A 14,574-nucleotide genomic window follows, 5' to 3' on the forward strand; every position below is an offset into this window, starting at 1 on the left:
ATAAGTTCAGGTCTACTCTGAACCTGATTCTCTTCGTGAAGCAGTCTCAGATCTGGGTGGCTTTCAAATGATAATAGGTTACTCTTCCTGTCTGTACTTGTATTTCCTTCGCTATAGCCGTAGGCTTAAAAGAGAAAACTCTCTTAGGGCTATTCATAAAGTCAGATTTTGAACAGACTAAAATATCTCCATTTCCTCCACTGCCAGATGAGTAGTCTCTCTTTCACCACAGGACAAACAAACAGTAAAACAATCCAGCCAGCTGCATCAAGAGCCCACAGAGGCTTCTTGTCTGTGTTAAAAAAGTGTTGACAGTTTGTTGGGCCAGATGATCAAATAAACAAGCTCCCTCTCAGTCCATACACAGCAGCAGAGATGGGATATATTGATAATGCAGTTGATTCGGGTTTTTTAAATAGTTCACCAAGCTGGCAGGCTGGTTGGCAGTGCATCAGCGCGAGCAGGAGCAGTGGGGTTGGAGGTTTGCGGCTAAACACTCTCACACTGTCCCCTTTTTTGTGTGCTTGTGTGCCTGACCTGAGAGCTCTTTGTGGTGGGCACGAGTGTGTGCAACTATTTTAACTTAACTATCAGTTTCAAAGTGTGCGAGCAATTTTAAATGCACACAATTTTGCTGGGAGAAAGCAGATGTATCTTTCACCGACTACAGGTCCAAATATACACCATGTGTTTAGCCACTGTGCACGTGTGTTTACATACGTGTGTAAAACCACATGATTACGGCAGAAACATACAGATCATGTGTTATTTCAGGCTCCTGCGTTTGATAAATTCTCTCTGGGTTTAGTGAGGCAGACACGTTTCAATGGGCTGAAGCAAAACAAATCTCTTGAGCTTATAGTTACATGTCAGGTTACAAGAACGATGTGCTGCTACAAGTCTGTTATGGGTCTTAGGGAGCTCAGAACTGCAAATATTCAACAGTGCAAATTCAACAAAGGGACATAATCTGATTAAACTCAAGAGGCAGAAAGACTAAAGAAGAAAAAAAGTGTTAAAAATTTGTTTTTACGTTACTTTGGATGTTACATTAATGCTTCAGCTCTAAATACGTTTGATCAGGTGTTCTTGCCGTCCCACAAAAAATAGATAAATAGCCGATAAATATCAGACTTCAAAGTACATAGAAATAGAAATGTGCCATTACAAAAGACTCCAAAGGATGGGTTAAAATCTTTGGCAACATTAAAGGGCTTCATTCATAGCTTGAGAAAACAAACAGTTATAGTCCTGAGGTTGAGAGAAATTACTGATTTATAATACACTGCTCAAAAAAATAAAGGGAACACTCAAATAACACATCCTAGATCTGAATGAAAGAAATATTCTCATTGAATACTTTGTTCTGTACAAAGTTGAATGTGCTGACAACAAAATCACACAAAAATCATCAATGGAAATCAAATTTATTAACCAATGGAGGCCTGGATTTGGAGCCACACACAAAATTAAAGTGAAATAACACTACACGCTGATCCAACTTTAATGTAATGTCCTTAAAACAAGTCAAAATGAGGCTCAGTATTGTGTGTGGCCTCCAAGTGCCTGTATGACCTCCCTACAACGCCTGGGCATGCTCCTGATGAGGTGGCGGATGGTCTCCTGAGGGATCTCCTCCCAGACCTGGACTAAAGCATCCGCCAACTCCTGGACAGTCTGTGGTGCAACGTGACGTTGGTGGATGGAGCGAGACATGATGTCCCAGATGTGCTCAATCGGATTCAGGTCTGGGAAACGGGCTGGCCAGTCCATAGCTTCAATGCCTTCATCTTGCAGGAACTGCTGACAAACTCCAGGCACATGAGGTCTAGCATTGTCCTGCATTAGGAGGAACCCAGGGCCAACCGCACCAGCATATGGTCTCACAAGGGGTCTGAGGATCTCATCTCGGTACCTAATGGCAGTCAGGCTACCTCTGGTGAGCACATGGAGGGCTGTGCGGCCCTCCAAAGAAATGCCACCCCACACCATTACTGACCCACTGCCAAACCGGTCATGCTGAAGGATGTTGCAGGCAGCAGACCGCTCTCCACGGCGTCTCCAGACTCTGTCACGTCTGTCACATGTGCTCAGTGTGAACCTGCTTTCATCTGTGAAGAGCACAAGGCGCCAGTGGCGAATTTGCCAATCCTGGTGTTCTCTGGCAAATGCCAAGCGTCCTGCACGGTGTTGGGCTGTGAGCACAACCCCCATCTGTGGACGTCGGGCCCTCATACCATCCTCATGGAGTCGGTTTCTAACCGTTTGTGCAGACACATGCACATTTGTGGCCTGCTGGAGGTCATTTTGCAGGGCTCTGGCAGTGCTCCTCCTGTTCCTTCTTGCACAAAGGCGGAGGTAGCGGTCCTGCTGCTGGGTTGTTGCCCTCCTACAGCCTCCTCCACGTCTCCTGGTGTACTGGCCTGTCTCCTGGTAGCGCCTCCAGCCTCTGGACACTACGCTGACAGACACAGCAAACCTTCTTGCCACAGCTCGCATTGATGTGCCATCCTGGATGAGCTGCACTACCTGAGCCACTTGTGTGGGTTGTGGAGTCGTCTCATGCTACCACGAGTGTGAAAGCACCACCAACATTCAAAACTGACCAAAACATCAGCCAGACAGCATAGGTACTGAGAAGTGGTCTGTGGTCCCAACTGCAGAACCACTCCTTTATTGAGTGTGTCTTGCTAATTGGCAATAATTTCCACCTGTTGTCTATTCCATTTGCACAACAGCAGGTGAAATTGATTGTCAATCAGTGTTGCTTCCTAAGTGGACAGTTTGATTTCACAGAAGTTTGATTTACTTGGAGTTATATTGTGTTGTTTAAGTGTTCCCTTTATTTTTTTGAGCAATGTGTATATATATATATATATATATATATATATATATATATATATATATATATATATATATATATATATATATATATATATATATATATATAGTATGCTTCCCAATGATTTTAGGATTTTAAGAAAAATATCAACTTGTCAATTTAGAATCTAGAATCCACAAAATTATAAGAAAAAAGGGGAAAATGTTTAAGTGTAGCTTTATTACAAATGAAACCTACAATATCTAGAGAGCTGTCACTATATAAAAACAACCTCAAGTCGTTGACCAGCAGCAGTATTGCTGGTGCTCTACACACACCTTCAGAGTGTGACCAGTCCAAAACATAAAAACTGATGGAGATAATGGTCTCCAAAAACAAAAAAAAGCTAAATACACATCAAGCATCACAGAAAACTCATATCCTGATACCTACTGATCTATCTAATCCTGCTTTCTTGAAAAAGCTTAAATTTTAAGGACAATTGTAGCATTGAGTTCATTAACCTTTTCAACATCAGATGGGTGTTTTAACATTTTAAACGAAAAAGAACCCATCTAGTTTTACAACTTTAACAAAGCTTTTTTAGGAACTGTTCTTCTGATAGCCATCCAGGTAATAAGCTTTCTGCTTGAGGCGGTCGACGTCACGCCAGTGGGTGGTCTTTCAGTGCGTCTCTCTGTACTGGTTGTTACTAAACTTTGCTAATTTGATCAAAAGCTTCCAAGACCACCTTCACAGGTTTCCCTTAGGGGGGAACTATTCCTGAAAAGATTTGGGTTCATTCAGACCTGCAATTGGATTTTACGGTGAGGTTTTTAATGGGACCTTTAAGAGGTTAGATCTCCACTTTAATCAACGATGCTAACAAAGCTGTTCATGTTTTCTATTCTGGGACATGACAAACTGAAACAACATATGTTCTACGCTAAAAACATTGAAGTTTCTCTCATATTTCACATTTTGCCTCTGCAAGTCTACAAATTCAAATTTTGCTTTTTAGATGAAGGTAGCAAAACAAATCTATATGATGTAATTTTTATTAAAAGAAAATTTAAAAAATATTAGCTAAAACTGTCACCATGCTGTGACAGTATGAGTCAGATAATCTACAAAAAATTATCTTCTCCCTGAGTTAATATCGCCGTCTGAAGAAATGTACCAATCCCGATCAAAAACAACCAATCAGAGCCAGAAAGAGAATCTTAGCGCTGTCCATCAACCTTGTGTACTTGCTGGTCTATGTGCTAATGGAGGACAACCCACTTACCATTACAGGAAAACCCATCATTAGTGGTCATGCTAACTAGCTTGAGCATTCACAAAAGGCTCTTTTAATCAGAGGGGTGATTGACAGCGCTTAGACCCGCCTACTGGCTTCGACTGGTTGTTTCTAGGTAGCACTGGGAGCCCTGGGAGAAGGCAGAGGAGTTAAATTTTTTCACAGATTGTTGGTCTCATGCTAACCTCCCATGACATGGTGGCAGTTTCAACAAATATGTGAAAAAATATTTTGAATAAATGTTACTTCCTGCAGCTTTAAGAACATTCATTTGAGACGATGGCAAAGAGTAATGTGAAGGCTTACCCACACACCGAGGTAGGGATCCACTCCACTGGGAGTTAGCCTGACAGGCGAGTGTGGAGTCTCCCTCTAATCTATAGCCTCGCTCACAGCCAACCTGACACTGCGTCCCGTAGGACACCCCGCCGTCGCTGCACCGCAGGAAGCCGTGCTGCGGCCGGGAGAGGACCGGGCAGGAGCGCACTGAAAGAAGCAGAAGACAATAAACACGAGGATCCAAACCAGGGAAAGTGAAACAAAAGCTGCTCTATTTGTTGCTGGATCTATTGTTCCATAATTATTTATTTATCTAGGGTTAGTTTGGTACTTGAAACCTATACCCTGTTATCCCAAGCACTGGAAACATACTGTAATCTTAAACTCTTCATTGAAATCTTAGCATAACACACCCCACATGTTATCTTCTCCAAGGCAACTCCAGGTTATTCTTCAAACAGAGCATAATTCGCCATCACTAAATATGAAATGTAGCAGATAAACTCGGATGCTGTAACTCATAAATCACAAGAGGAGTGGAAGACATAAATGAATCATCTTTGGCTGTAACTTGGGGCCTATCATTTAACCAAAACTGTGAAAGTCCCTATAAAATAAAGGGGAGGGGAGAAAATAAAACTCCAAGTGTGTGTGTCTGTTCTGAGTTATACTGAGGTCTGGTAACAGGGTGTGCGGTGTGCTATTTCTCATCGCCACCCAGTTCAGATGAGACCCCTCTCCCTCAGGGTCTGACTAGCAGGGAGGTCCTACAGTATGCAGCAAAGACGAGACAAACACATACAAGCAGACGTATGCACACACACTTAGAAAATATATACTCAAAGCCACATACTATAAATCTGTACCACACACCCTTACATATTCAGTGTCTTGGTATTTGTGTGAGTCACTGTGCTGCTGCCTTTCTGCTAAAACGAGCATTTTCCTCATTAATCTCTTGACTTCTGGAGCCCCCTCTTCTTTTCCTTCAGCTTACTGAAACTCCCCCACTCTGCTCCTGCTTGCTTCAACTTTGACTTTTATCTGCTCCTCCTGTTGGTCACTCTGTCTCTGTTCAACTGAATCCTCCCTCCTTTTCTTCCTCGTGCCGGCTGGCAGGGCAAAACGAGGTGGAATCCTCAGGAAATGTTAACTTGTTACCCGCTTGAAAAACACATGTAGGGAGCTGAGACTATGCTATTTGAGGATAACTCCCACATGAAGCATTGGAGACTCTAAAAAAAAAAAAAGAAACTCAGCCAAAAATCAGTTTATGTACACACTATACAGAAAACCACGGCGGGGATTCAAACCTACGTTACATGTGTCCCACTGCACAGCCCTAATGTATGTTTCTCATTATAGTTTAGGAAAGATATAAACTTTACATGTAATTTAGATTTACTTAGATTTTAAGAAAATCTTACTGTGACTGACGCCACCTACTATAAAAGTCTAACTAACCTGAGACACTTGATATTTACTGACTGCTTCAAACAGTTTGCAAAGTGACTGACTGGTGCAAACTAGTGACTCTAAAAGTGTCACTAGAGGGTCTCACTTCACCAAACCCTCTTCTGCCCTTTTAAATGAGAAACCTCCCCTCTCTACTTTGGTTTTTGAAGGACAGGAAGAGCTTTACGACCCTCTGGCGTAATTGCTGTCACACTAACCAAAATTAAATGAATACCAATATTGTTATTGTTATGACTTTGTTTTTTGTGATAATAAAAAACAAAGTGCTGAGACAGCAACCTTTATAAATCAAAGAGCTACTTTTGTCCATAAACCTGCGAAGAAAGAAAGATTTGTGTAGCGTTTCTCAGCTCTGGTCCTCAGGGAACACTTCTGCCTTGAATAAGTGGCTGATTAAGTTGCTCCTGCAGCACTTGATGGCTTGCAGAGGAGGCCATGCAATCATTTCAATCAGGTGCTCCTGAACACAGACAATTTTAAACACAATCTACAATTTGCAGGGCAGTAGTCAGAAATGAGAAACACTGCTGAGAATGAGAAAGAAAGAAAATACACACACTCACATATACGTATATATATTTGTATATATATATATATATATATATATATATACTTGTGGTTTTACAAATATACATTATTTAGTTATTTTGTTGTGATCTAAAAGAACAATTGATATGTTTTTTAGGTTTCAGAACCAAAAAACTCATCAAACCTTTACAAGGGAAAGCACAACACTTTATTGGGTAAAAAGGCGCCATTGAAGTTCTTTACATTTTAATAAAAAGGCAACCAACTTTAAAGAACAAAGCAAAGCCTAATGACTTATAAATGGGATAAAAAAGAAAAAGTACCCTGTGTAAAATCAGGTTACTCAAAATGTGACGTGTCAGATGGCAGAACTGCTGACACTAGCGTTTTTCTATTGCTGTCTTGCTGCTCCTTAAAATTGTTGTCAGTTATCTGGAAGCCTGTAGATCTAGCAAGTTTAGATACTTTTTGGAAATTATATAAGCATCAGAAAAACATCTTTGTTTTATATTTGAAAACTGTTTATACCTCTCTAAATAATGAACAGAAAAAGTCTTTAGTGGTATTACAGCAAACAATGTTTCTTATAATCTTTGCCCATTTATCTTTGGTGATGAACTCTAAGTGTTTAAGGTTGGAAGGCCTACCTGCCATCACCCTAAACTTTAGCTTAACCAGATTCTCTATCAGATTCAAGTCAGGTTGAGATGTTGCAAAATATAGCATTACTTCATAAGAAATCTATTTGAAAAATGCAATAATTATTTAAATCTAAATCTACTAAACGTCTGAATTATGTCCAACTATACGAGGCACCTCTTGAAGAGCATGAGAAAAAAAAAGGTTGTCGGTGTAAAATGCAACCATTGGCCCGGTTCTCTTTTTAAAAGCTACACTTGAGGTGTGTACCTTACCTGTGCAGCTAGCAGGTGTCCCTGACCAGGTGCTGTCGGCCTGACACAGTCTGATGCCTGTTCCATGAAGCTCGAAACCCGGCTGACACCGAACTCCACAGGCAGCCTCAAAGTGGTTGTTGCACACATCCTGGACAAAAAAGCCGTATTCTGGAGGGGTCAGTGCTGGGCAGTGAATCACTGAAAGAGAAAATCGGAGAAGATTTAAAAAGTTAATATAACAGGGACAATTCACTACACCAGGAAAAACTATGCACTGGATAAAACTAAGATAGTTTACACTGCATGAAAAAGGCTATGAAAACATAAAATATTACAAGAGAAAGACTAACAGAATATTATGTCAAGATTCACCGTCTTATCTACGCTGAGGGAGGAAGAGAGACCATAATGTAGTGTCTGTAGCTGGAGATAAATAGACCTTTGCTTTCAAATGAAAAACCAAGTGGAAAGTCTCTGGCTTGTTCTTCAAACGATAGAGAAGTTCATGGCTGGATGCAAATTCAGAGATATGGCTCGCTCTGATCTTATGCTTCTGTGGAAAAGTGTTAAGTGTTTCTATTGAAGTTACTATCTATGTGCATTTGTTCCCGTCAACCGAGGATTGTGGCTTATAATAATTCATCTGCACTGCTTTATTGCAGGTCCAACTAAGGTAATATAATGACCAACTGAATAGCAGAAGCATTTGTCTGGTTTTACTGAGAATAAAGCAAAATCAAGAGCAAAGGCTTCATGTACAAAAGGCCATTTTTTATGTTATTCTGTGCTTTCTTTCCCCTGAATATGTACAGTTAGTTACTGCTCCTTTGCACCAAAAACCCAAAGAATCCTAGCTTACGTGAACTATGCTTCAGTTCTCTTCACACCAGAGGAAAAACACCCTACAAACTCCAGGAGCTCCAAGAATTTTTGATAATCGCAGATAATTTAGAAAATGTTCTTTAAGTATGAAGGAACCCTCCAAGCCATTCCCTGAATCTTTCTCTGCTGTTCTGTCTCACAATCATAATGCTACCACCACAAATATCAGATCTATTTCCTCTCAATCTATGGAACTTTCCAAATGCATCTCCATGAGAGGTTTCTGCAGCTCCATCATCAGTTTCAGCCTTATAGTGCCTGGTATTTTGAGGAAACAGCCAGCATATAGATCAACTTCTTGGTTTACGCTGCCATTAAGAATTATGCCAACAAGATCGACAATCTGTATGTTTTTTTTTTTACTTATTAATATGAACGCACACTGACACTCAGAATCCTAAAGTTGTATTTTTATGATGAGTCCCAATGCAATGAATACAAAATTACTTTATGACTGACAAAAACTTGCTGAATATGATTTTAGGGCCTCTCTTTGGTAGCATTATAAATAAACTTTGCATTTACATAGCAGCCTAGCAATATTGGATTTTCTCTCTGTGTCTCAGCTTCTAGCTTATATGCACAATTTGGAGTTGTGTGCACTTCTTCACAAACAAAACATACATATTTCTATTTGCAAGTTGCCTGTTTTTTTTTCTTCTTTTTGCATGAATTATTCCCCTCAGCTGTGGGAAGAGATTCTTTCCAAGTTAACAGCGTTCTAGTTGAGAAGTCAGAATTTCAACATGGCAATGTCAACAGACATTTTTGAACAGTTCTTACCGAACATCAACTTAAGCTTTAGTTTTCACAAGCAAACACCACTTTTAATTTGTTCAGCTTAGAGTTGCAGGCGCTACAAGCAACACTGATTTTAGACGCACTTTTAAAATCTTACTGCTGATGCAAGGAACGGCCGCATTAAAACTCAAACTTGGCCTTACAAGTCGAAACTGTGGGTAGTCGGAGTGGCCCCAAGTTTCCAGTGGGAAGTCTGACTTCGGAATAGGAGTGGATTTTTCCAACTGGAATGTGGGAATTTCCCAATTCCGAGTTCAACTGGAAAGCAACATCAAATATTCTGCCACCGTGATAATGAGCCGCCAAATTCTCATCACAGATATTTGGTGCATACACAAAATAGTTTGGAAACCCGTGGTGTTCCTGGTTCACGATATTCTTGATCGCTCCAAGCCTCTCCAGACACAACTCACTTTCTTGTTTGCCATTTAATGCTGAGGCGTGCTTTCAGTTCAGTGTGAACTTTATTTTTTGTATTTTTACATTTTGTGTGCACTCACGCTGCATTGAATTTCTTGTAAATGAGCCGTTTACAGAGAAGCTTCTTTTTGGCAAAGTCAACCTTTATTACAACACACGCAACTAAGACACCATGACCAAAGAAAGACAATATGGTTTTATTGTTGTGTTTACCATTAGTGAAACATTTAAGATCTACTGAGTTTAAATGCTGCTGACTGGAAGCCAGAAAAGAAAAAGAAAAAAAGTATTTGCGCTCAGATTTTTCCTGGAAAAATCATGCCAGAGTCTAAATATTTACAGTAGCCACACATAAAGTGCCGCTGGACAGTGTCGATATAATTCAGATGTATGTCAAAAAGGTTTGCTCCCAGAGAGCAGCTTTGTCTCACCCTGACAGGTCATGCCTATTGGCTGATAGCCCGGCTTGCAGACGCAGTCATGGAGGGCGGTGCTGCCAGGCTGGGACGTGTGCTGAGCGTCAGGGCATGACAGGCAGGTGGTCAGTCCTCCAGGAGTCCCCTCTGGTTTGTAAGTGCCAGGTGGACAAGCTGTGAAGATAAGAGAACAGGGGAAACACTGCTGTTTAGAAACCGATCCCACAAGGCTTTAATATGAAACATATGAGAGAAGTCACAACGTGGCGGCTCATTAAAAGTAAGAATAATGGAGATCTACGACATGAAAATGTCGTTGAAATGAAAAACTGTCTTATTACAAATAATGAAATACATTTGATTCAAAGTTAAGTATTTTTATAATCAGTGATGTGTTTAAACTGAAGTCACTGGACACACAGAAGTGAAAGAAGCCTATCGAAAAGGAACTGTATTTTCTATTCATGTTTGAAGTTTATTTTAACTTCAGGAAAATGAAAGAGATCATGACTTTCAGCAGGTAGCAAGAAGGGAGAAGTGAAAACAGCAAAGATGCTTTGTCTTATTCTTTCAAGCTTTTAACCTGTCTGTCAAGGAATGTGTAAGACTTAAAATGTCAAATTTTAAAATATCTACAATAACATTTAAGCTGAAAGTATTCATAATCTCTAAAAAATACAGGGAGAAACTTGAATTTATGCAATTCCTGACATGTTAGACTGTAATCATTTGTCTTTGTTTTAAAACTGTGAAACATTTACACAGCGACTCCTCTCACACGCCATGTTACTGCCTGTGCTAATTGTCTAAATAATTAATCACCACTCATAGCAGGACAACTAGAAAACAGTATTTTAATTTTCTTATACTATGTTTCTTAAATAGGAGTTGAAATAGGATAAAATCAGTATGCGCAGGTCAAAACTTTACAAACACAGAATGTTTTTAACTAAAACGCCTCTATCTTTGACTGAATTCAGACATAGTTGGTATCAAATGCTGTCGCTCTAACTGAGCCATTAATCCCAAAATGTTAGTTTGCAAACACACAGCAGTTTATGTTTCTTCCATAGTTTGTTCAGGCAAATCCAAAAATTGTTTGCAACAATTAATAAAGCCAATCCCTAATGCTGACTACACCCTTGTTCAAATCCAACTATCCTCAGACGAATGGGTGTTTCAAGCAGCTTTAATATGGCAGCATGTGCTCGAAAACAAGAAAACCATAAATCTCCACACAAGGCTGGAACAAGTTTGAGAAATTCAAAAACATGGAAAGTCTCATGGGAATCGAGGCTCTTTGAGTCGAACGGAAAGATCGAAGTAATTCTAACCTTTATGACTGTAGAAGGAATAAAAATTACATGACAGCAACTTTCAGACGCATTCAGTGAGCAGCTTTAATTATGACGGCTGCAACAGAGAATCCACAGTCCTAATGCTCTTCACAACTCGTTTACTTTTCTTAAAGCCTGAGGCTAGGTGTGAATTTCCACTGCAGAGCCGCTGCCAGGTTGGCCTCTACTCCTCCCTTCTCCTCAGCTGCAGCAGGTCAGACAGGAGAAGTTAACCAACTGTAAAGCACACAGCAGCTGCTGGCAGTGAAATGCACCCAGTAACCCACATCAAATGCAAACGCAGAGAGAAAACCATGAAGGAATACCTCATCTGGTGCAGACAACTTGCGTCTCGGTCTGCCCTTTTTATTTGATAACAAAAGCATGTGACGGTCCGTCATATTTCTGCGGCTTTTAAACTCAGAGGAGACACCTTACATAAGACCGAGTGAGAGCAGAAAGTCCATGAGAATCTGTTTTATAGCTTCATTTAAGGTTTACAGGAACCCTGTTTAATTTGAACCTCAATAATAAAGTCACCTCCAGCTCAACAGTGGAAATACTGTATCTGAAAAATATAACATTTCAGTTTCTGGCAGGCTGCATGTGTTGACAGGTAGTAAGTACACAGTGGTATGATCTCACATACGCAAACAGACGCACAGGTCTACAGCATAAAAAGACCAGACCTGGCTTCTGGAGAGAGGAACTGGAACGAAGGGAGGGGGCAGCTACAAGGGATAAAATGATGGAAGGACAAGCAGACATGGATCTAAAATAAAGGTGGGCATGGAGAAAATTATTGCAACATTCAGGCACCGAGATGAAGCTGGTTTGAATTATGCAGCAGCTAAACATCTCTGTTTGGCTAACTTACTGTAACACTGCCGCAATGGAGCATTCATTTAGACAGGAAGTGACCAAAAAACCTGAAGATCTGCTCCGTCTGGACTGTGTACAGACATATAACACCTCTATAGTATCATAAAGCAACTATGTGGTAAAACTAAGCTGACTCCTTGGTGATAAATGTTACATGTGTTGTATTAATGCATGTTTTGATGATGAAACGGGAATATGGCAGACAAATATATGGTAATGGCCAATTAGTTACAGTAATTACACTACTATTTGAAGTAACTGTCTCTACTTTTCTACATTATAATTTCACATTTACCAAAATTAGAACACCTAAACCTTACCAGGAAGTATTTGTCATATAATAACCAAGAATCAGTGAAGTGACGCTGTGTGCTCAGCATCACATTTACCAGAAATGAAACAAACACTTTCCAGTACGTTTTTCAACCTGTTACTTCCAAGTAACTGACTGATAAAACACTTGCAACTGCATTATATCATCCTACTACTTTATTTTTTATTACATCTGTAGTTTCAACGTGGTGTCCCTCAGGGTTCTGTTCAAGGTCCTCTTCTTTTTATGCACTGTAGCCACGTTTTCCTTTCTATGATTTTTCTTTTTATTGCTTTACAGATGACATTTAAATGAAACATTACCATGCAGAACTGAATCATGCAGCAAAAAAGTATTTTAAGCTTAAGTAAAAATACAAATGAATTAACTTAAAATAATCTTTTTCCATTTGCTGCTCCTTGTTACTGAATGATCATATCAAAAGGACTCAGATCTTGGAAAATATTGAAATTACATCTAATTTCTGACACTCTTTTTAATCAATGCTAGTATTGTCACAAAACAAATCTGTAAAAAGAGAAGAAAAATATGTTATTCTGACTTACCGGTCAACTAGACATAAAAAAATATTTTTACTAATGCTAAATTTAATTACATTTAAACTTTATCTCTGAAAGCAAAGCCAATCTGAGACTCAACTAAACCGTGACAAATTGAAAAAAGTGAAGGCTGTTCAGGTTAAAGAAGAAGCTGGGGAAAAAAAGTAGGCGGAAAAACACAAGTGCAGACAAGTTCATCTGTTAAAGTCCTTTGTTTTAACACAAAGTAAGTCAAACTGAACTGGCAGATACGTCGAGTCCCGGAGCCAAAGTTACTATCACACGAGAATCTCCTGGATCTCCTGGGAGGGGAGAGTGTGTTCGATTAGCCAGACCTAAAAACAGACCCAGACGGAAACTGAGAGGAGGTTCAGGGGGGGCAGAACATCTGCCTTCCCAGCCACACCGACAAACAGGGTCCAACTAAATCCACAAACATGTGCTTTAAAACACACACACTACATTCGTGCATTTACTACTCCCCACATGTAAATGTGACCATAAATCTGTGATATTTTATAACTAAGAGAATGAGATCGAACAAAGACATTACTATTGCAGTCCAGAATGCAAAACCCTGAAGCTCAACTTCTGCATTTTTGAAGTACAAAAAATATGTTGCTGACTGAAATGTGCTGGCACAACTGAAGACTTTCAGAAATGATTTACTTGTTTTTATAACTCCACTTAAGGCACAGCTTTAATAATGGTAGGTTACTGCATATTGGGGTTTTCTTCAAGTTTTCCTATTCCCTCCTAATCTCCAAAGAAATGCATGCTTGGTTGATTGTTTATTCAAACTTTGCAAGTAGGCAAGGCAGAAAAACTGGCTCATTTCAATGACAAAACACTCAAATATGAGCTGAGTCACTTAAAAACCATAAACTGGACTCCAGTGACTAAAATTACTCTCATTTGTAAATATTGGCGATTTTAAATCACCCGTCAGTCACATTGAACTGAAACCTGCGTTGTGAAGGTTTTGAACATTTATTGATTACAGTATTTGAGAACTTGAATACTTTTGGATTTTGTAAATAGACAAGTGACCAACATTTTGGGTTTTGTGGGAAAAACAGGTGGCTAAAATAGTAAATGCTGTGATCCTTTAAAACATGTGGTCATCCAAATCTGTCTGTCGTCTTCAAAGCACTGGGTATGAAGGAAACCCTAAAATCCTGCAAAAGGAGTTGACGAACATAAGCAGAGGCCTGGTCATTTGCGGTCAAAGGCCTTCTCACACAAGAAACCTTGTTAAGTTGGATCTTAAATTCCAGGGCTTTCCCCTGGTTTATATATAAAAAAACAATGCTAGCATGCAAAGACAGCTCACACAACTCACACTGTCACTTCAAGTGCATAAACAGACAAATTTGTGACAAACTAGTGAGTCTATTCCTCTAAAACACAAACACAGAAATCCCCTGACATGCGCATTACGAGTTTGGTATGAGGATCCCTGATTAAGTTGTAAAACGGTGAAGCAAAATATGAGGCATCAACCAAAATCACCCAATATGTGGAAGAAGGTGCTCTGGTAAGAACGCCATATTTTTTCAACAATTTGTTGAGGAAACAAACGCTGGACTTTGTCCTGATTAACAAAATATATCTATGGGGAAACGCGGTGGTGGCAGTATCATGCTGTGGGATGTAATTTCTA

General features: G+C 39.8%; 1 protein-coding gene across 2 annotated transcripts in view; it reads right to left on the reverse strand.

Annotated features, from left to right (window-relative positions):
- Positions 1 to 14,574, reverse strand: part of svep1 (sushi, von Willebrand factor type A, EGF and pentraxin domain containing 1) — a 95,732-nt gene that overhangs the window by 42,751 nt on the left and 38,407 nt on the right. For both annotated transcript variants that reach the window (XM_023345938.1, XM_023345937.1), the window contains exons 4-6: positions 9,835 to 9,993; positions 7,319 to 7,498; positions 4,428 to 4,607 (exon numbers count right to left, since the gene is read on the reverse strand). In XM_023345938.1, the coding sequence (XP_023201706.1) occupies positions 4,428 to 4,607; positions 7,319 to 7,498; positions 9,835 to 9,993 (519 nt within the window). The remainder of the gene's footprint in view (positions 1 to 4,427; positions 4,608 to 7,318; positions 7,499 to 9,834; positions 9,994 to 14,574) is intronic.

This window comes from Xiphophorus maculatus, chromosome 14 (assembly GCF_002775205.1).
Source record: "Xiphophorus maculatus strain JP 163 A chromosome 14, X_maculatus-5.0-male, whole genome shotgun sequence".
NCBI classification, from domain to species: Eukaryota; Metazoa; Chordata; class Actinopteri; order Cyprinodontiformes; family Poeciliidae; genus Xiphophorus; species Xiphophorus maculatus.